This window comes from Ceratotherium simum, chromosome 24 (assembly GCF_057802395.1).
Source record: "Ceratotherium simum simum isolate JZ-2026a chromosome 24, ASM5780239v1, whole genome shotgun sequence".
NCBI classification, from domain to species: domain Eukaryota; kingdom Metazoa; phylum Chordata; class Mammalia; order Perissodactyla; family Rhinocerotidae; genus Ceratotherium; species Ceratotherium simum.
This window is the reverse complement of record NC_141923.1, coordinates 13,285,825-13,308,772: the sequence shown is the minus strand read 5'-3', so window position 1 is coordinate 13,308,772 and position 22,948 is coordinate 13,285,825. Positions and strand designations below refer to the sequence as shown.

General features: G+C 48.7%; 1 protein-coding gene across 1 annotated transcript in view; it reads left to right on the top strand.

Moving 5' to 3' along the window:
• SLC24A4 (solute carrier family 24 member 4) overlaps positions 1 to 22,948 on the top strand; it is a 157,545-nt gene that overhangs the window by 79,762 nt on the left and 54,835 nt on the right. Inside the window, exons 3-4 of the mRNA XM_004434212.3 lie at positions 18,524 to 18,600; positions 22,216 to 22,290. Of these exons, the coding sequence (XP_004434269.1) occupies positions 18,524 to 18,600; positions 22,216 to 22,290 (152 nt within the window). The remainder of the gene's footprint in view (positions 1 to 18,523; positions 18,601 to 22,215; positions 22,291 to 22,948) is intronic.

The window sequence follows — 22,948 nt, the reverse complement described above, 5'->3', positions numbered from 1 at the left end:
CCTCAGTCCTCCCGCCTGCGGCTCAGGTGCCCACAGCATTTGTGCGTCTGTCCCTTCCTCTCCAGCCCCACGTTACCCCAGCAGCTTCTGCCTGAGGTCCCTGCTGCCCCCACTCCCCACCACCCTGAAGGACGTTTCTAAAACAGGCATCAGCAAACTACGGCCCGCGGGCCGAATCCAGCTTGCCGTCTGTTTGTAGACAGCCTACAAGCTAAAAACGGTTTCTATGTTTTTAAATGGTTGGAAAAAAATGGAAAAGAATAATAGTTTGTGACACAGGAAAATTATGTGAGGTTCGAATTATGTTCGGTGAACGTAAATAAAGTTTTATTGGAACACGGCCATGCCCATTTGTTTATGTGTTATGCGTGGCTGCCTCCACGCTGCCACGGCAGAGCCGAGTAGTTGTGACAGAGACCATATGGCCCGTCACGCCTAAAATACTTACTGTCTGGCCCTTACAGAAACAAGTTTGCCAATTGTTGGTTTAAAATGCTCTAATCCTGTCATTCCTGTCCTCAGAAATCTTCTAGTGCCTACTGGTGTCATTGGGACGTAGCTGGCTTCCTCATCCTGGTGTTCAGGTCATTCCATCTGTTCTAGTTTGTCTTCCCATTATCACCTCCCCTACCTCCCAGAGCGCCCTGGGTCCTGACTGCATGCAATTCCCAGTCTCCTGGGCTCCCTCCCGCCTTCCTGCCTCAGCACCCAGGTCATGCCTTTGCCTAGAAAGCCTCTCTCCTCCTTCCTGGGAGAATCCAGGAAATGCTTCAGAGCCCAGCTCTCCCATCTCTCACTTTTCCCTGAGTCATCTTTTCTGAGTTCCAGTTTATTGTTCCCTCTTCTCTGTTCTACTAAAGCTCTGTTTAAGCCTCTCCCAGTGGCGTTTGTCTCCTTACAGTCACCATCAGCTACACATCTGTCCCCCACACCCCCCAGTAGATTGCAAACATTGCCGGATTCATCGCTATTCCCTTGCAGCCCCGAGCACAAGTCCTCCTGGTGGATGGTACATACTTGGTGCTTGTCGGAAGGAATGAAAGTCACAGTCTGGTCTGGGAGCAGCTTCTGTTCCAGGGACAGAGCCACTCGTTGTCTAGGAGCAGCTGGCAGAATAAAAATATTACACTATGGGAGAATGAACAGGGAACTGTTGTCATCCTGCGCCGTTCACGGGCAGAGCTAGGCAAGAGGTGTACAGTTATTGAAAGATGTGGATTTGAGTCGATCTAATGAGAATTTAAGAGAGGGTAGGAGAAGGGGTGAGAATCAGAATTTTCTGGCATGTTCCTAGCTACCCAGTTTGGGTAGACAGAGTTCTGAGAGGGAGGAGTTCCTGTGCTTGAACAGCATGTGGACCAGTAGCTACACCGTGTGTGAGAGGCAGAGAGTGGGCAGCTCTAACTGACAAGGAGGCAGAGTGAGGCAGGCATCGGTGTTCAGTAGACAGAGACAGCAGCCATCATCTTAATGTGTTTTATTCCCTAGACCAGCGTTTCTCAATCCAGACACTATTGGCATTTGCGGCTGTATAATTCTGTGTTATGGGGGGCTGTCCTGTGCACTGTAGGATGTTTAGCAGCATCCCTGACCTCTGCCTACTAGATGCTGGTAGCACCCCTGCCCCCAGTAGTGACGACCAAAAGTGTCTTCAGAGGTCACCTGGGCAGGGGGGATACAGTCACCCTCAGTTGAGAACCACTTCCCCGGATAAATGCTTCTCACACTGTGGTGAAAGACCTGTTCCTTTATTTAACCAATATTCTGTAAAATACTAGAAAATGAATCACTGGAAAAATGATGATATACCGATTGTTGCAATGTCAGATTGCTTAAAAAATGTTTGAGAGGCCAGCCCGGTGGCGCAGCAGTTAAGTGCGCGCGCTCCGCTTCAGTGGCCCGGGGTTTGCAGGTTCGGATCCCGGGCGCGCACCGATGCACCGCTTGTTGAGCCATGCTGTGGCGGCGTCCCATATAACGCGGAGGAAGATGGGCACGGATGTTAGCCCAGGGCTAGTCTTACTCAGCAAAAAGAGGAGGATTGGCGTCGGATGTTAGCTCAGGGCTGATCCTCCTCACACACACAAAAAAATGTTTAAGTGCTTATTCTCATCCTCTGTTCTCCTGGCCCAGACCAGACTTGAGCGCAGCTCTGCACCCAGAGAAATACTAGAGCATGCTCTCCACGCATGTCGAAGTTGCTGTGCGCTCTGGGATTTTTGTCACTTTCAGGCCCTTGATGTGATGTTTAGTCATCATCCGGTACAGTGACCTGTCCTCTGAGTGGACACATGCTCACGGGAGGACGCTTTTGGACTCACTATTGAAAGGTGACGATTTACTGCTTGTTGGAATGAGTGTCGTGGCTGCTTCCTGGGCAACACCCCTCCGTGAGGCCTGGCCTTGCTCAGGGCTCCCCCGAGGAAGGGCTGGAGTCCCACTTTTCCACTGATCTTCTTATGAGTTGTTTCACTGCCCGATTGTTCTCCAGAGCTGACGGCTTTGGAGCCGGAGGTCAGACCACACGCTGGCACATTCCTCTGCCACGCTCTCCCTGGAAACAGGCCGGTTGTATTCTGAGTTCTGGCCCAGAGTCCAGGACGGCTCCTTTCCATGTTGGGTGGTTGACCTTGGAAGATTGAGGCCCTCGCCTTTCGTCCTGGAGCCTGGAGTAGGCTCATAAATGGTGGGAGATGCAGTGGAAGACTGCACAGATTTTAAATTCTAAGCCTTGAACTCTGCGGAGAAATTCTGACTATCCTGTTTGGTGTTTGGTGTTCGGTGTGTGTGTCAGTGACTGTGACTGAGCGTGAGTGTGCACGCACGCGGCAGGGCATGGCAGGGTGAGACATGGGAAAGGTCAGTGCCTTTCATCGTGTCACCCTCTTAAACTAGATGCAAGGTATAGAGTGCTTGGTGAGGAATTTGGAGTATTGGGCAGGTAAGTAGAGGAAGAGAGAGGCTGGCGGGAAAGCGAAGAATCGTTTTCCTGTCTTAATGCTAAGATTCCTTCCTGCCGCGTGCTGTGCGCTCCACGGTGAGGGGACTCAACGCGAGTGACATCGAGCTGAGAAGCTACTATGGTCAGGCATCTCATTGACTACCTCGTGCTCCCTTCTTCCTGAGGAGGAAACTGAGGCCACTCTGTCAAAATTACAGTTCGTGGCAGCACTGAGGCCAGAACTGAACTTTCTGGACTCCCAAGCCAGTGCACATTGTCCGATTCTTTACTGCTGCCTGAATCTTAATCTTGTTGATGTTTTTGAAGGAGGATGGGCCTGGGAAGACGCCTAAGAGGAGAAAAGGCCACAGGTGAAGGGTCAGTGAACTAATGTGGTTCATCTTACAGTTTGTTCTATGATTCTGTGAATCTCCTGTTTATAACAAGCTAACAGCTTCCTCAAACCTCACAATGCTTTGTGGAAACTTAGGAGCTAAGTAATTTTCCACAAGCTCACAGAGGAAAGCCAAGAATAAAATTCAGACCCTAGTGACTCTTCATTGGAAATGTTTTTGTCAGAAGCCAAGGATGAGAATAAGCATAGAACTTAGAATTAGGAAGACTTGTTTGTTCTTCTGAGAGCTTAGGATCAAGGGATTGTATTACAACTGTCAGACAGCCCATGACTGTTTAGTTAAGCACCTGCTATGTGAGACATACCTGGAAACATGTTGAGCCTGCCAGTTTCTTCCTTTCTGCCAGTAATCTTGCTTCATCCTATTAGTTGAACTATAGTGGCTAGATGGTCTTATTCGAATTGTAAGTGTTTACAAGGACCACATATTTACTCATCAAGGGACTGTTTGCGACGTGCAAACAGCTGTATGAAAGGAGAAGCTCTTCTGTCCTTTCCAGAAAGATCTCGCTGGGCCCTGCCAAATATAACTGATGAGTTCAGCCCCTATTTGTGCTAAATCCTGGCCTGAGACTTCTTGCCTTGAGGCTACTCGGGGGACCAGCAGGAACTGGGTATAGGAAGAGAGGCAGGATTGTGCCAGGGAGAAGGATGGCCAAACAGAGACCCCAGGGAGTGCGGGTGGGGAGCAGGGTGGGACCTAAGAGTGCTGAGGGGGTGACCCTGACCCACAGCTCTGGGCTATCCAGTGGTGCTGGCAGCCTGTCGGGTCCCTTGTGAACTCGCTATATGCTTGTCCCTCCACCAGCCTGGCTTCCTGATTCTGCCTCATGCAGGGGCGGGAATGGCTCCTCATTCTTCTCATCGCAACCCCAATTTGCCACGGTCCAGTGTATGAGTCAGGGTTCTCCAGAGAAACAGAACCAGTAGGAGGTATGTGCCTGTGTGCATGTAAACACACACCCCCTCTATATATGTATTTGTATCCATAAAAAAGATTTATTTCAAGGAATTAGTTCATGATTATGGGGGCTAGAAAGTCTGAACTCTGTAGGACAGGCTGGAAACTCATAAGCAGGAGCTGATGCTGCAGTCTTGAGGCAGAATTTCTTCTTCATTAGGAAACCTCAGTTTTTGCAAATAAGGCCTTCAATGGGTTGGATGAGGCCCACCCACATTATGAAGGGTAACCTCCTTTTCTTAGAGTCAACGGATGGTGGATGTTAGGCACATCTACAAAATACCTTCATAGCAACATTTAGATTCGTGTTTGATTGAATAACTGGGTACTACAGCCTCGCCAAGTTGGCACATAAAATTAACCATCGCATCCAGCCCAGCCCTGACCTCAGGACCAGAGCATGTCAGAGGTAAAGGGTGGGGCCATTGCAGCCTTCCTCCAGGTCCCTTGTTGGTTAATGGGGAGCCTGGACCACCCGCCCTTGGCAAATCATCCACCCTTTGAGTGTCCTTGGGTAGGAGGCACTCCTGAGCCCATGGACCGTGTTCCAGCATCGACCTTTCCCCAAGTGTTCTCTTACCTTGATGAGCTGGAGGCTGTCTAGGATGAGGAAGTATCGAGTGTCCACGTTGGAGACGATGGAGGTCTTTCCTGGCATGTTGGCGTGGGGTAATTTGAACTTTCTTGACTAACCGGTATTAATTTTTACTCCAGGGCATTGAACTCCTAATGAGTGGAGTAGCCATGAAATTTATCATCCAAACTGGGACACTTTTGAGAATGAAGGGGATACTGTTAATCATACTGGACAGCAGATGTGAATCAAGACTGTCCTGGGCAAATCAGAACATGTAGAAGACCTAATAATGACCACTGCTATGTTTTTCTTAAGAGCTCGTTAAGGCAGAGTTGTTCTCTGTGCCTGTGTTCCATAGATAAAGGGTTAATCTCATCAACAAATATGAGCACTGTTGTGGATTGAGTTCCATCCCCCAAAAGGATATGTTGAAGTCCTAACCCTTGGTGTCTTGAATGTGACTTTATTTGGAAATAGTGTGTTTGCGGACATACTTACTCAAGACGAGTTAATACTGGAGAAGGGTGGGCCCTAAATCTGATGACTGGTGTCTTTATAAGAAGGCCACATGAAAACACAGAGACACACAGAGAAGAAGCCATGTGGTGATGGAGGCAGAGATGGGAGTGATGTGTCTACAAGTTAAGGAATACAAGGATTGCCAGCTAGGAGAAAGGCATGGAACAGATTTTCCCTGAGTCTCTAGAAGGAACCAACCCTGCCAACACCTTGATTTCAGACTTCCAGCCTCCAGAACTGGGAGAGAATAAATTTCTGTTGTTTTAAGCCACCTAGTGTGTGGTACTCGCTTACAGCAGCCCCAGGAAATGAATGCACATGCCAGGTTCTGATATAAATGCTGGAGATACGTCAGTGATCCAGAGCAGAAACAGCCCGACCTTATGAGAGCTCGCAGTGTCGAGGTTCGTCCTGGGGACTTGCACAGACTGTAGCTATGTGATCTAGCCAAACAATGAATAATTGTTTCTGCAGATTGATCAGACAACTCAAATTAACACATGGCCCAAATTAAGTCTCGCACCCACCTTTGCTGGGCTGAGAACACAGAGGGCGAGTGTGGGGCCTGGCCGCCGAGTAAGGTGGGTTCTGTTCTTGACATAGGTGATGGTGAGATGGCTCAGCTGACAGCAAGGTCTTGCTCTCCGGGATACAGAGTGCCCGTTGTGATGAACCCACCCGAGGATGGGCCACGATAGGCAGAGCCTGGCTCCAGAGATGAGCCTGCCTCTCAAGCAGCAGCAAGGACCATATCCCTCCTGGCCCCAGCGTCTCCTCCAGGGGGAGGCGTGGCTGTGGCTTCATGTGCCACTTGCATGGACTTGAATCCAGGTGCTTGTTACTTGTCCATCCATGCCATGAAAACTGTGACGACGAGGAAACCAGCGGGGAGCTCTAAAGTTTTGTCGGTGGTAGTAAATGTGATCCACTTTTCCTATGTTGTGAGAAGTTCGATGAGTCTCTATTGATGTTTATTCATCGATACAATAAAATGCAATAAAATGCAGATTTTTAAAGGTACAATGTGAGTTTTCACAAGTGGATACAACCATGTAACTACTGCCCCATCAAGATCTAGAACATTCCCATCACCCCAGAAAGTTCCCTGTGCCCTTGTCTAATCAGCCCCTCCCCCACCCCAGGGGGTCTGACTTCTGTCTCTGAGCCTCGTGTTGACACGTGCTTGGGCGTCATCAATGGCGTCATGCCGTTTGTACTCTTTTGGGCTAGATTCTTTCATGCACCGTGTTTTTAAGCTTCAGTCTTTATTGAGAAATCATAGTAAAGGGACTTAAAACATGTTTACTGTAAAAACAATATAACCATGTTATAAAGCATTTGGAAGGGGAGCGATGGGAGGGGGAGCGATTTAGGATTCCTCCACTGGCTACACCCACTGTGATGGTTCTGGTGTGTTTCTTTCCAGTTCTTTTCATTTGCTTATTTGCTCGTAGCTGCGAACAAACCACAAGTGATTTTGTGTGTTGCTTTTCTCATAGATGATTAGATTTTTTTCCACATCCAATGTCCTTAGTTACCATTCTCGATCATATTCTATCTAAAATGAGCCACGAGGACGGGGGCCTTTGCCTGTCTTGTTCCACAATATAATCCCAGTATGTAGAGCAGAGCTGGGACGTGTTTGTGGGAAGACTAGACGGAAGTTTGACAAATACTTAACCATTTCCCTATTACTGGACCATTGGCGACTTGCAGTGTTTTAGTGTTTAGAGGTAATGAACATCTTCATGCATGTGGTTTCTTGCCCCATATTGTGAATGACCCCCTTAGGACAAATGCCAAATGATGAGTTATGTCAAAGAAAGGAAACATCTTCTGTCTCTTGATATACAGTCAAGTGCTGTGCAGAGCTCAATTACCCAGCTATCAGTCTCGGCTCTGCCACTTACTTGCTGTGTGACCTTGGGCAAATTTCTTAACCTTTCTGTGCCCTAGTTTGCCAATGTGTAAAATGGGCTAATGACAATATTTCACAGGCTTGTTGTGAGGATTAAGTGAAATACTATGTGTGAAGTACTTAGAGTGCTTGACACATGGTAAGCCCTGTGTATTTGCTATTTATGCTTTATACATAAAACATTATATCATGCTAAAAAAAATTGCACCTATTTTTCCAAATAGACGTGGCTTATCTTCATAACGACTGTCCTTTATTATTTATTTATTTTTTTGAGGAAGATTAGACCTGAGCTAACATCTGATGCCAATCCTCCTCTTTTTTTTTTTTTTTTTTACTGAGGAAGATTGGCCCTGCACTAACATCCATGCCCATCTTCCTCTACTTTATACGGGACGCCGCCACAGCATGGCTTGACAAGTAGTGCATTGATGTGCAGCCGGGATCCGAACCTGCAAACTGCGGGCCGCCAAAGCAGAGCACGTGCACTTAACCACTATGCAACCAGGCCGGCCCCGAAAACTGTCCTTTTGATAAATGCAATAGCGCTGTGTGGCGCCTGTTGGTGAGTGGCTCAGTTTGGTTGTTGTATAGTGGACAGGAATCTTGGTTACTAATTGACATCAGATATAGTGTGTGCATTCTTTGTCGAATCTTCTAGCTGGATGCCATCTGGTGTGGGGGGGCAATGCAAGGATGAACAAATTGTCCCCACAGCACTCTGAGAGCACTCAACCTAGTGTGGGAGAAAGATAGACAGACACAACTAAAGGTTGTTGCTAATTGTGGAAATACCACCCAAATGAGAACAAATCCCCGATACTTATTCAGAGTTGACTACAGCAAGGAGGTCGGCCACCATCGCTTGTGTTTGACAGAGACTCAAAGGCAGGCAGGGGAATGGGGAAGCTTTATGGTAGGGTAAAAGGGGAGGCTCAGGTGTGCCCTGATGGTGGGCATGGGAAGCTGGAGGCGGGCTAACTAGCACCAGGACACTTCTTGTCCTTGGTTTGGGCAGTGTATTTGTTTCCTAGGGCTGCTGTAACAAATGACCACAAACGGGGTGACTTAAAACAACAGAAATGTGTTCTCTCAGAATCTGGAGGCCGGAAGTCTGAGATTGAGGTATCTCCTGGAAGATCTGAAGAGAATCTGTTCTTTGCCTCTCTCCTGGCTTCCAGTGGCTGTGGCAAGCCTTATGTTCCTTGGCTTGTGACACGTCACTCCCATCTCTACATTTGTCATCGCATGGTTGTCTTCTCTGTGTGTCCTCTCCTTTTCTTATAAGGACACTAGTCATTGGATGTAGGGCCCACCCTACTGCAGTATGACCTCACCTTAACTAATTATAATTACATCTGCAAAGACCTGATGGAGTGAATTGTGTCCCCTCAAAATCCATGTGTTTGAAGCCCTAAATCCCAAAATGATGGTATTTGGAGTTAGTACCTTTAGGGAGATAATTAAGGTTAAATGAGGTCATAAAGGTGGGGCCCTAATCCCATAGGACTAGTGTCCTTATAAGAGGAGGAAGAGGGGCTGGCCCTATGGCCTAGTGGTTAAGTTTGGTGTGCTCTGCTTCCACAGTCTGGGTTTGCGGATTCAGATCCCAGGCGCAGACCTACACTACTCATCAGCCATGTTGTGGTGGCAACCCCCATATAAAGTGGAAGAAGATTGGCACAGATGTTAGCTCAGGGCTAATCTTCCTCAAGCAAAAAACAAAAAAAGAGAAAGATTGGCAACGGGTGTTAGCTCAGGACCAATCTGCCTCAGGAAAAAAAAAAAGAGGGGGAGGAGACACCAGAAATGTGTGCATACAGAGGCGAGGCCATGTGAGGACACAGTGAGAAGGGGGCCATCGACAAGCCAGGAAGAGAGTCCTCACCAGAAACCAACCCTGCCAGCACCTTGATCTTGGACTTCCAGCCTCCAGAACTGTGAGAAAATAAATGTCTGTTGTTGAAGCCATGCAGTCTGTGGTATTTTGTTATGGCAGCCCAAGCCGACTAATATACCTTATTTCCAAATGAGGTCACATTCTAAGGTTCCTGGTGGACATGAATTTGAGGGGGGACACTATTCAATCCATTACAGAGAGCACATTGCGTTTTCTCTGGCTGGTCTTGAGTTGGAAGTGGGGACAAACAGTAGGGAAGCTGACCCCCATTTAGCACGTCCTGACCGTTCTGGGCCGTTACTGTGGCTTGTGGGCCAGTTGTGGTTGGGCTTCCTGGACTGGCTGCTACAGAGGTCGTGGGTCAGAGTTCTGTCATCCTGTGTGGTCTGGCCATTGTCTGTCTGTATGTTCAGGCCCTTGTCGTTCTGTTGCTAACTAGCTGTGATGCTGAGTAAAGCACTTGACCTTTCTGACTTCAGTGTCCTTTCTCCCCTTTAAAATGGGAGGTTAAGTGGTTCTCGGTGGGCGGGACAAGGATGTCCGGCATCAGGGCAGAGAGAGAGGTGGGGATGGCAAGAATGGCTTAGAAAATGTTGCCCGGGTGATTTTGATAAGCCCATGCCTGCTCCTGGGTGGAGAACAGCTGGGCCACGTGGCATCTGGGATCTCTTCCAGCCATAAAATTCCACAGTGGTTGCTCCCTGAGAGAGCAGTCTTTCTGCTGGATCTTTGAATCATATTTTTATTTTCTGTGGTGCTTAATCTCTTTTGGAATGTACTGAAAGAGAGATAGGATTTTAAACTCCTTTTCATGCTGGTTAAGCCAATGATTTCATCTAATTATTTTTACTCTTGTTTGGGACATGAGGGTAATGGTATAAAACCTGGACGTTCCAACTGTTGCCCATGAAAGGTATCAATTCTTAGCTAAGTTATTTTAAACCATAGAATTGGGGAAAATCAAAATTTTTTTGCTTTTGGTTTCTGGCGCTTGGGTGGTTTCTAAAACATGTAAGTGGAAATGATAGAAATTTGGAGCTATTTAAATTACTTCCCAGCCTTCCAGTCAAGCTTTCATAGTTTCAGAATAAACGTCAGGGCTTAGAATGTGGGGTTATTTTTAACCAGAGTAGAAAGCAAAGAGAGACTGGCATGTTTGGAGGCAATTTTTTTCTTTTTGAAAAATTCAATTCACAGTTTATTCCCTAAAGAGAATCGACTAATTGAAAGGTTGAAGAAAGATCAGCATCTAATGGAAACACGTCTCCATCAGACGCTTTCCCTCTGGGAAGGGTCGTGGCTCAGCAACCAGGCAGTAGTTTGGGAGGCCTGGAGCTGAGAAAGCAGGGCCAGCCAGACCGGCTGGACCTCCTCTGGGCAGAGCTCATTCTGGTGGCTCCTGGGTTTGCGTCAGAAGGGAGGTGGAAGGCCAAGTACTCCTTCACTCAACGTCTCGTGCCAGGACCTGGCAGCTCACAGGCTTGACCGGTGCAGCCAGAGCAGAGCGAGCATGGTGGGGAAGGTGGCATGGCGAGACTGGAGAAATGGTCAGGGCCAGACTGTGAGGGACCTTGAAGGCCTTGACAGGGTTTGGGGCATTTATCCTAAGAGTAATTGAAGGCCATTGAAGAGTTTTAAACCATAAGTGCATGTGGAAAAGCTTGTCTGCCTGCTGTGTGGAAAACAAAGGAACAGATTGAGAATGGACGTGGGGAGACCGGTTAAGAGGCTGGGGCTGTGGTGCCGTGGTCCCGCGGTCCAGCGAGAGATGATGCACGTAGCGGAGATGAGAGGTGGATGGACTTGAGAGCTGTTTAGGAAGTAAGATCGCCAGGCCCCTATGGACGATTGGCTAAGAGTGGGGGTAGAACACATCAGTTAGTGTTCAGTGCAGGAAATAAAGGCCATTCTCAGTATTTTAAACAAAAAGGAATCTAATTCAGGAAATTAGATGCTTACAAAATTGCAAGAGGGGCTGATGGAGCAGGATTGGGAATGGAATGATCGAAGTCAAAGACAGCTTGTGTGGGAATAAGGAAGTGGATGCTAGTGCCAGGAGAGCCTTTCGACACTATGTCTCTATAACCTGGTTGCCAGAGGAAGAACACCTCTGCCTCTCTTCTGACCTCTTAATCCCCTAGGTTGGCAGAACCTACTTCTCATTCAGAACCTGCGGCGTGGTAGTCCAGGCTCTGCAGAACAGGAAGTAAGGGCTGGTACGTGTGACCATGCAGTGCACAGCCTGCACATCTGTATCTAGTGTCTCTGATGGGAAGGTTCATGGAAGGAAGTTGAAATGGATGCTGAGTACCAGTTGGCCTGTCTCCTCATCATGGGGTATGAGGGAGGAGGAGGTTGTCGAGGACGGCACCAGACCAACAGGGATGGTAGGCTGTTCACTGGGGACAGGTTAAAGGTACTTACAGGATGGCCAAGGAGTGATGTCCAGTTGGCAGCTGGGCATGTTAGGTCTTGAGCTCAGGAAAAATTGAGATTTGGGAGAAGGTGCAGAGATTAGCAAGTCAAAGCCAGGTCACCTGGGGAGAGTGTGTAGATGGAGAAGAGGGCTCAGGGCAAAGCCCCAAGAACCCCAGCATTCAGGTCCCACAGAGGAGGCAGCCCTCTAAAGGAGCCGGCCCAAGTGAGAGTGTGGGGTCAAAGAAACTAAGCGAGAATGTCATAAGAATGTGGGGGTCACACAACAACGTGGGCGGATCTTAATGCATTTTGTTAAGTGCAAGAATCCAGATCAAAAAGGCTGCATAGTCTATGAGTCCGTTGATGTGACAATCTGAAAAGACAGTCTATAGGGAAAGAAAGCACATCAGTGGTTGCCAGCGGTTGGGGTGTGGGGGAGAGTTTCACTACAAAAAGGCAGCACAAGGGAATTTGGGGGCTGATGGAACTATTCTATCTCGGGGGCCTGGTGGTGGATGCACAGCTCGATGCATTTCTCAAAACCCATAGAAGTGCATGCCACAAGGAGTGAACTTTGCCGTATGTAAGATAGATGAGTGAGTGGGTGGATAGATAGATAATACATATGTTCATTCATTCATGCGTACATACATACATACGTTCATTCATACATAAGTAGGAAGTGGTCAGTTTTATTCAGTGTTTCAAGGAGGTCAAGGAAGATGAGTGACGGCTTCCCCCTGGATCCATGGAATAATCCACTAGACCTCTCTGTGGATGGATCCAGGGCTATAAGCGGAATTGGCCTGCAAGATGCAATGTGCATTCCTCCTTTCAAGAGCATAACTTCTTGCCATGGCCCTTAGGGCTTCCAGGAGTGCAGAGCCTGCTCCTCGGATAAAGGAGACCTTAGTCCTGAGGTGTGCACCTGTTGTGAGTAAACCGTTCAGATGAGAGGAGTCTGGTACTGGTTGGGCCCCCAGCCTGGGTTCTTCTCTCCCATGTGCCAAACCGTGGCTATGTGACTGCAGGCGAATCCTAGAGCCTCTATTTCCTCATCAACAAAATGGGAATAATGATCTTGTCAGGATTGCCATGGCAGATTAAAGGGCTTTGAAAGTTGGTAATGCAGCCTTCAAACCTTGACGTGGGCACCACTCTCTCCGTGAGCTCACTGCCCACCCACCTCCCCCGAGTCAGCAACCCCTGGCTCGGTTCACTCCTCACCATCACAGCAAGCTTCTCACTGTCTCTTGGTCATTTGCTTATTTGTCTGTCTCCCCCACCATCCCCTTAAGGTCACGTTCTGGAGGCTCAGCACCCAGTGTCGCGCCTGACTTGTCAATGTATTTGCCATCCTGATAACCTACCACTCTCTAAATAACTGTGGCTTTCTCCGCAAGTCAGATCACCCTCCAAGATGAAGAGCTACCAGGCCTGAGGATGCTCACAGATACACCGGGATCTCCACCGGGTCCCAGAGAGAGTCCACCACCTACTGAGTGGGGCCTCAGTAAATACTTGTTGAACAAATTAATACATTTTGAGGACTAAAAGCAATGTTGGCAAAGGTATCGAGGCTTGGAAGGGCCACACTAATTCAGGGTTTCTGAAATACAGTGGCGTCACCGTGTAACTTTGTGTGTCAACGAAAAAGGTCAAGTGTGCCTAGGGGGCTCGTTCATAGGGTGATAGGGAACTTGGTAGCCGGTGGTGAGGAGGGGAGATTGCAGCTGCTTTTGTTCCCAGGGACCTTACAGTTTCCCTGGTTTCCCTTCTGCTGTTCAGGAAGGCAAATGGCAGGAAAGATGACCCTCCCCTGCCCCACACCCCTCTACCCCCATTCTCCCGCCCCAGCTCCGCCTGGCCCTGCACACGGTGGAAGATGGGCAGACTGGAGGGAGACAGACGCCTGGGGAGAGATGTGTCCAGAACCAAGAGTGATGGAGAAGCCAGTTCCTAGTGCCGAGGTCCAAAGGAAAGAATCCTAAAAGGAGGGTGGGGAATGGCTGCTGGGTCATTGGCAGCTTTCCCTCCCCTCCTCCTTCCTCCCGGCTCCCCCTACCCCTACCTCAGGATGTGGAGGGTGCTGGATCATCCCTGGTTTCTGCGCTCAGCTCTACCTGCAGACACATCTCTTCCCTCTCCCCGCACCCACCACCCCCGGATTTCTGCAGCTTAAAAGCTTAGGCATGACCTCGAAAGCCGTGTGTGTGCACCCTGTTGATTCCTGCCTCCTTGCTGGTGGGGATTTGAGCAGATAGGGCAGGCTTGGCTCTTCTCAGACACCCGAGCATCATGCCCTTGAGCATGGCCTGGGGGCTCCCGATCCCAGCAAGCCAGTGAGAGGAGAACTAGTTTTTCTCCGGAAGCTGGGCTTGAACTGCATCGGCGTTCAGATCCTAATGTGGCCAGTGGAGTCTCACTCGCTCCTTCCCCCTCCTCGGCTGGTTTTGTCTTCTCTTTTACTTTCACAAACCAAGGTTCCTCCTCTGGAACAGTGGGAACAGAACTTCAAGGGAGGAGTCCGTAGGTTAATGATCCTCAGAGTGACCAGCAGCTGAGTGTTGTGCATGCGTTATTTATATCACTTAATCCTTACAGCAACCTGGTGGGCAGGTTCTGTCGTGATCCCCATTTACAGGTGAGACGGAGCAGCCCCTGGGGTGTTAAGCAACTTGCCAAGGTCGTGCAGGCAATAAAGAAGGGACAGAGGCACTTCCTGAAACCTAAGCCGTCTGTGTCTAAAGACGGTGTCCGGAGCAGCTGTGTAGGCTGGCTGCGGTTTAAAGATGCAGCTGTTGGTGACAGGGGTGGGAGGGTCGGAGTTGCCGCTGTGCCCTGTGTTCCTAGTCTGTACCCCCGTAGGCCAGTTTCTAGAGGATCTGACTCCTGAACTCGGGAGTGGACTGGTCCCAGCTGCCAGCCGCCAGCTGGGGAGGGCGGGGTGGCCATCTGCCTGCTTGCAGCCTTTAAGATCCACGCCAGGGCATGCCACACACAGGAATGTGACTCTTTCACCACCTTGTGTGGCAGCACATTGCCACTGAAGAAACAGAGGGACAGAGAGGTTAAATGACTCAGCCAGGGTCCCACAAGCTTGTGGGTAGTTGAGCCAGGACTCTGATCCAGGTCTTGCATCTCCCTGTGCAGCGTGATTTCCATCTGCATTAGGGGCAGCCCCTAACCCTGGACGAGGAACGCAGGGTCCCCCTATGAGTCCTGGCTTATGTGGCTGGGGGCGGGGGGCTGAGCTGGTCACATCCCTCTCTGAGCCTCATCTGGAGAGCAGGGACATTTACGGCTGCAGTGCCTGCCTCATGGGTTTAGGATGCGTCTGGAAGACTTAGGTGGGTACAAAGGGCAGCGGGGCGTTAGTCGCTGGTAGCTCTGCTGATTACTCTGTCTTTGCTGGCAAAATTAAGGCCATGGATGGTATTTGCTCCCCTCTGCTGTGCTCCAACATACACGCGGGATTGCAGAGCAAGGCACTGTGGCTGAACCAGCAGAAGTCTGTTCCGACCAAGGACAAAGCCGTTTATAATCCACATCCCCTCCCTGCTGGAGGGAGATGATATGTCCTCGCAGCAGGAAGGCAGCATTACTTTATTCTAATTTTCAAAGAATTCCCAGGATTGAATAAATTACCAGCTCTCAAAACACTGGTTTGAAGAATCAGGAACTGTCTCAGATTTTCATGGCAGAAATGTCTATTGATCTGAAATATCCCAGACAGCTACATTCTCCTGGAGCAAGATCCTGGCCGCAGGAACGCCGAGTCTCGCTCTCTCTATAATTCCCCATCTCTGAGCCGACAGACCTTGAAGCAGATCCATGCCCTTGAGCTGATGGTAGCAATTCTATTAAAGAAGTTTGATTACAGGGGGGAAAAAAAAAGAAGGGAAAGAATCTATATTTCATTAAATGCTGCTTGTTTTAAAGTGGGAGCATTTTCTGGGTGTCTGGGGAGCTGACGTTTTCTATGTCTTGTGGAGAGAATCTAATCTTAAAAAACAGAAGAGTTTCCGTAGAAGGGAGAAACCATCACTTTCAGAGCTCAGGCCAAATTATATTTACAGAGAAGGGATTTTTATTCTGGAAGCTTATTTAATAAGCATTTATCAAGTGCCCACTATGAACCAGGTATCATTGTAGGTACTTGAAGCATTTGCAAGGGTAATGAGAATATTCTAAGAGGAGGAGATAATACAGATGGTTATTTTTGTTAGTGTTTGTTCAATTGATTGATAAGGTCTGTTGAGAACCTACTGTGTGCCAGGCCTGGCCGAGGCACTGAGAATGCATTACAGGGCAAGGTGGATCCCTGCCTTCCAGAAGCTTCTAGTCCAGCTGACATGATGAGGACCAGTGGGGGTGTGGGAATGTCTGACAGGGGACCTGCAGAAATGACACTCACAAAGTACTTATCCATTGGTCATCTCGAATGGGGGAGAGACAAGGAATTATTCCTATATTACTCGTGAATTTTCTGAGCCCTGAGAGGCTGACAAGTTGCTCAGGCCTCTTGAGAGTGTCGGGGATGGTACCTGAACCCTGAGTGTTTGATTCCCAATGCAGAGGGCTCTGCACCTCACGGGGCTGCCCACCATCCAGGACGATGAGAGCCTGTAACAGGAGTGGTGGTGCCCACCCTGGCAGGGGCATTCCTGGGGCCAAAGGAGGGCCTGTGACGTGGTGCTCAGTGACTCAAGATGCCGGGATGCCCGTGGAAGCACACCTGGCACCTGAGTGGGCCTGAGGGGTCCAGGGGATAAGGGGACATGGACCAATGCGCTCAGCACTCATCCCTTCCCTTGCTCAGCCTCGGGTCCCGCTCCAAGACTTAGCTCGAGCCTCCCCTCCCATTGGTCATTCTCCCTGCTCTGCGTGGCTCTGCTGAAAGAGAGCTCAGCTGGTGAGGGTGAGGGTAGGCGGGGGACAGGAGTTTTTCTGGTGCCAGCACTGCCATCCCCGACCCTGCTGATGTCACTTGACCTCTTTGGGATCTCAGCTTCCCCATCTGGAGTGACAGATCTATTGTGGATGGGAGAAGAGGTTGGGAGAAGAGGCTCGTGGGCCTGGGACAGGCTGGAAGGACCTTGCAGGAGAGTGCCTGTCTCTGAGCTCTGGGGTGGGGGGTGGGAGTGCCAGAAATGACTCCAGTGGGAGGGGATGAGCCCACCCCTCTTCCCTTCATGCAGTCTGCTTCTCAACTCTGGTATGGCAGTGGAGAGGGAAGAATATTCCAGAGTCCTGGGAGGGCTGATTTGAAGCTCACCACAAGCTTAAAATGCTTTGAAAGGAAGGCATGGTGTTAAAATCAGCCTCATCATTTTGCCGATGAGGAAACTGAGGCACAAAGAGGTTAAGGAATGTGTCCCTGTAAACACAGCCTGTAAATATTAGAGCAGCAATCTGAACTTGGCAATGTGACCGTGGAGCCTACCCTCCCTAGCAGGACCGACCGTCTCCAGCCTCAGCCTGACCATTGGCAGGAATGGCGTCTGTAACAGGACCAAGTGTGTGTCGAAGCCACTTGGGAAACTGTCTGCTAGGAATGTGATCCAAGTCCTTTGACAAAGCAAAGAACCATCCCCTGATTTTTTTTTTTGGTGTCTTTTGACTTTTTTATACTGTTTTTTGGTAACAGCTTTATTGAGATACAATTCACATGCCGTACAATTCACCCATTTAAAGTATACGATTCAGTGGCTCTTAGTATATTCAGAATTATGCAAGCATCATCACAAACAATTTTAGAATATTTTCATTACCCCAGAAAGAAACCTTGCACCCCTGAGCTGTCATCCCCCAAACCCCCATACCCTCCAGCCCTAGGCAACCACTAACCTACCTCCATCTCTATAGATTTGTCTATTCTGGACATTTTATATTAATGAAATCGTACAATATGTAACAGGCTTCATTCACTTAGCAGAATGTTTTCAAGGTTCCTCCATGCTGTAATATGTATCAACACTTCGTTTCTTTTTATTGTCAAATAATATTCCATTGTAGGGGCCAGCCCAGTGGCATAGTGGTTAAGTTCAGGCACTCCACTGTGGCAGCCTGGGGTTCGCAGGTTCAGATCCCGGTCACAGACCTACTCACTGCTCATCAAGCCATGCTGTGGCAGGTGTCCCACATATAAAATAGAGGAAGGTGGGCACAGATGTTAGCTCAGGGCCAATCTTCCTCAGCAAAAACGAGGAGGATTGGCAACAGATGTTAGCTCAGGGCTAATCTTTCTCACCAAAAAAAAATAATAATAATATTCCATTGTATGGATATATCACACTTTATTCATTCATCGGTTGGTGGAGATTTGGGTTGTTTCCACGTTTTAGCTGTTATGGATAGTGCTGCCATGAATATTCACGTGCAAGTTTTGTGTGGACATGTTTTCATTTCTCCTGGGTAGATACTTGGGAGTAGAATTGCTGGATCGTATGGTAAGTCTATGTTTAACCTTTTGAGAGACTGCCAGACTGTTTTCCAAACTGGCTGTACATTTTACATTCCCACCAGCAGTGTATGAGGGTTCCAGTATCTCCACGTCCTTGCCAACACTCATTATTTTCTGTCTTTTTGATTATAGCCATCCTAGTGGCTGCAAAGTGTTCCATACTTTCTTTTTAATTGCAAAGGATATGTAAAACCTGATCAACTCTAAGGTGGTAGAATATCTGTGGGTCATTCCGTATCCAGCACTGTTTTCCTCAGAGCACGGGTCTGCCCTGGACTGGGAAGTTAGCTGGCCTCCTCCCGGGCAGTCTAAACTCTATGGTTCCATGGCGGCCTCCCAGGCCTCCAGGGAGGCTTGGCAGGAGGCCTGTTGATAACTAACGCTCTGCCGTGTCCTCTTGTCTTGCAGCGATCCACGAGTTCCCCACAGACCTGTTCTCCAATAAGGAGCGACAGCATGGAGCCGTCCTACTGCACATCCTCGGTGTAAGTGGCCCTCGTGGGGTGAGATTTTTGCAAACTTCAGGCAGGTGAAGCCTGTCTGCAGAGCACGGCAGAGCCAGAGCGTCGCAAAGGTCTCATCAGGTCATCGTAGGAGCCCTGTAGGAAGGGGAGATCCTGGACCCATTTTACCCACAAAGAAACAGTCTTTAGGATGTTCACTTGCTCATTGTCACACAGCTGGTGGCCCCAGAGCCAAGACAGGAATTCAAGTCATCTTGTGCCTCATTTTCTGCTTTTACAAAATGGTTGTGACAGCATCTCTCCCAGATGTGCAAATACGCGTGAATGTGGGTGACGCACATCAGACACTGCGTGACACATAGTAAGTGCTCTGTGCGTGCTTGCCATGGTTCCCATGATCCCCCCAACTGTTACCACCCTGACATAACTATAGCTTAAAACTTGGGTGCACTTCTCCTCAAACTTGCCTCTGTATTTAGATGGGCCTTGATGGTAAATGGTGGAATTCAAGTAGCAATTCAGAAAGGAATGGTGGGTTCAAGCCTAAACTATAGGCGGAAGTCACTCTTCTCTGACAGGAGTAGGCAAACTGCCTGTGTTTGTAAATAAAGCTTTATTGGAACACAGCCATTCCCATTCATTTCTCTATGGGCATACCTCGTTTCATTCCGTTTCACTTTATTGTGCTTTGCAGATGTTACATTTTTTATGAGACCCTCCAGCCAGCAAAAAGATTAAGACTTGCTAAAGGCTCAGGTGATGGTTAGCATTTTTTAGCCATAAAGTATTTTTTAATTGAGGTATGTACATTGTTTTTTAGACATAATGCTATTGCACGCTTAATAGACTACAGTATAGTGTAAACGTAACTTTTTTTTTTTTTGAGGAAGATTGGCCCTGCGCTAACATCTATTGCCAATCTCCTCTTTTTCTTTCTTCTCCCAAAGCCCCAGTATGTAGTTGTATATCCTAGTTGTAGGTCCCTCTAGTTCTTCTATGTGGGACGCTGCCTCAGCATGGCTTGATGAACGGTGAGTAGGTCCACACCCACGATCCAAACCCCCGAACCCGCGAACCCCGGGCCGCCAAAGCAGAATCCGCCAACTTAACCGCTATGCCACCGGGCCAGCCCCAAAATAACTTTTATATGCACTGAGAACCAAAAAATTCACGTGACTTGCTTTATTGCGGTGGTCTGGAACGACACCTGAAATATCTCCGAGGTCTGCCTCATTCCGAGGCTGCTTTTGTGATTCAGTGGCAGAACTGAGAAGTTTTGACAGAGACTACGTGGTTCACAGAGTCAAAAATATTTACTCTCTGTCCCTTTGCAGAAAAAGTGTGCTGACTCTATTGTATCGTGTGGGGAGATGAAGGTGGTCACAGTTTGCTTTTCTACTTTGGATCAATCACAGCAAATTTTCCTCCTGATTAGATTCCCCAACACCCACCACCATCTGCTTACACATTTAAACCCAACCAAGTATTAGTCTTTCTTTGCAAGAGACAATTAAGAAAGCAAAAGCTGGGATTCTCACATAGATAGTAGCCACCAGAGAATAATGAATGAGTGAAGTTTTAATTAACAGGATAAACCATTAATGAAAGTGAAGGTTAGAATGAAGGTTGTAGGCAAATTTCGAATGACAGGCTGGTATATTATTTCTGTATAGAGTTATAATCTCTGGCTCTCCACACCCTCCCCTTTCTCTAAGGGGGTGTGGGTTTGGTGAATTGGTCCCGTCTTTCTGTCTCCCTGCTTCATGAAAGTCTTGACATAGCTGAGACGAAACCTTTTTTCCTGAACCTGAGAGCACCTCAGGAATTTGGCAGGAACCCTTTAGAGCGGGCATTACCGAACTGTGGCTGGAGGGCCCAATCCGGCCCACTTCTTGTTTGTATAAATAAAGTTTTATTGGAACACAGCCATGCCCATTCCATGACTGCTCGTCTACAGCAGCAGAATCGTTGTGATAGACTGTGTGGTCTACAAAGCCTAAAATACTTACTATCTGACTCTAAAAACAAGTTTGCTGACCCTTCATTAGAGAAAGAAAAGGCTGGAGCTTGGGAGCTAGTGTTTGTCTACAGCACTGAGAAGCTTCTCGAAACTTCCGGACCCAAGCGATGGAAATCGTGGCGCCGTCTTGGCCCCCTTTTCTCTCCAGTGTTTCTGAGGCATCAGGGGAACCAGAGGCTTCGGGCTCACGGGAAACCCTTTGCCTGGGAGATGATGTTGGGGGAATTCCTGGGGGTGTGAATTCAAGTTGGAATCCTGAGATTTGTAACAGAGTCTCTTCCACCTCACCCTCTCCTCTCTACCCACACCCCCAGTATTGTTTTTGTTTTGCTTCCCCCAAAAAGATAATGAGTCAAATCCAGGGACAGCCCCACCTGGACTCCAGTGGACACCTGCCTCGGATGCCTTGGCTGCGGCAGTAGCTTCCACTTTATTTAATCATAATTAATTAATTGTGAAGTTGTTGGAGTATCACACTGTTTTGGCTGAAGCAGTCCAGCCTTTCCCTCTTTTGTGAACAGGCCATTCATATCACTTTTTAAAGAAAGAAATGGCTTCCTCCAGTGCTTAGCGCAAAATCCCATCTCCTTCCCAGGGGTCCTGGTCCTTGCCTTTCCCTCCAAGCTCACGTTCTCCATTTTCCACCTCACTCTTGCTCTGTTCTACCTGCACCGGGGACCTGGCTGTTCCTCAAATTCACTAAGTTCATTCCTGCCTCAGGACCTTTGCACTTGCTGTTTCCTGGCAGTTTTGCCCATTTGTTTGTTTGTCCCCCACTAAAGTCAGTTACAAGAGGCAGAGGCTTTTCCCGGTATCCTCTCTGTGTATCCCTGATGCCTAGCATAGTGCCTAGCACACAGAATGAGCTCAGTAAAGCCGTGTTGGTGGACAGGGCAGGGAGGGGTTCTCTGTATAAAACCATTTTAAAACTACTGATCTCTTCTTACTCTATCATTAAGCACAGGAAGAAACTCAGACCTAGAGATGTGACTTATTCAAAGTCACCTGGTGTATAATTCCCAGGATCAGCATCAGAATCTGGATTCTTTGTTCCATGAACCTCCCAGCATCAATGGCTTGTGTATTTTAACCTGTGCCAACATCAAGTAGCGTCCCAGGAAATGTTGGATCTCAAGTTGCCGTTTGTTTTGGTAGGGGCAGGGTTGGGGGCAGTTGGATAATAAGGAATTGGTGACTTCACTAAAAATGGAGAAAATCAGGATAATTATTATTTTAAATTCTTAAAATGGTGATTCTAAGTGCTTTCCTTCTTGGCCCTAAAGGTCAGATCTTGCCTTTCAAGGTCACCCTCTGGTGCTGGGAGAGAGAACTACTTCTTTAAGAACAGAGGAAAGAGCGCAAGGCCACGTGGCCTGAGTTTCGTCCCCTCTGCTGCTCAGCAAGTTATTTCTCCTCTCTGGGCCTCAGTTTCCCCATATGTTGGTGAGGGAATTGAGGGAGCAAATCTCGATGGTGCTGGAATTTTCCTCCATGCCCCCTCTGTCCGCCTGGCCTCCACCCCGGCAGGCTGGTCTGGGGCGTGATGGGTGCCCGGCCGCGCCTCCACAGCGGCAGTGCCCTCACTGACACGCTGTGTCCCTGTGCTTCCTCCGCAGGCTCTGTACATGTTCTACGCCTTGGCCATCGTGTGCGATGACTTCTTTGTTCCGTCCCTAGAGAAGATCTGCGAGGTACATGGGAGGGACCTGGGCCGCCTCCGTGAAGCCTGGGAGGGGGCTGGGGGTGGCTGAGGACACGTGCCACATCGGTGTCAGGCCGAGAAGGAGTGGAGTGGAGAGCACTCTGGTGGTGACAATTGTCAGGCTAAAAGTAGTGTTGCCACGGCGAAGCTTCACTCAGAAACCCCCAGATTGGAGTTGGCGGGTAGCATCCTCCCTAAGAGCTTGGCAGAAGAAGATGCTCCCAGAGTGAGATCATTACCCAGAACCTCTGGCTCCACCACAGGCCATCAGTGGTTGAGCCAAACCTGGTTAGTTCGGGAGCATTTGCCATAACCAGCTGCAGGTGGCAGGTACCAGGTGGGACCTGTGTCCCCGGGGAGGATGGTGAACTTCAGCAGCAGAGAATGCCCCTTGTCCCAACCTTTGCAGGCTGACGTTTTCTCCTCTTGATTCTTTGTTAATTTTTCACTTTTCATCTCTCTCCCAGTATACAAGACCCTAGTCTCTCTCTCTACTCTGTGTCTCCCTTGGCTTCTAGCCGAGGAAGGAAAACTGCCTCTGTTTTGAGCGCCTGCTGTGTGCGGACGCTTCACCCCATGAAATCTCCCAGCTGTCTGAGGCCATACTGTTGTGACATTTGGTGCTGGGGACATGGATTGTCAGGGCC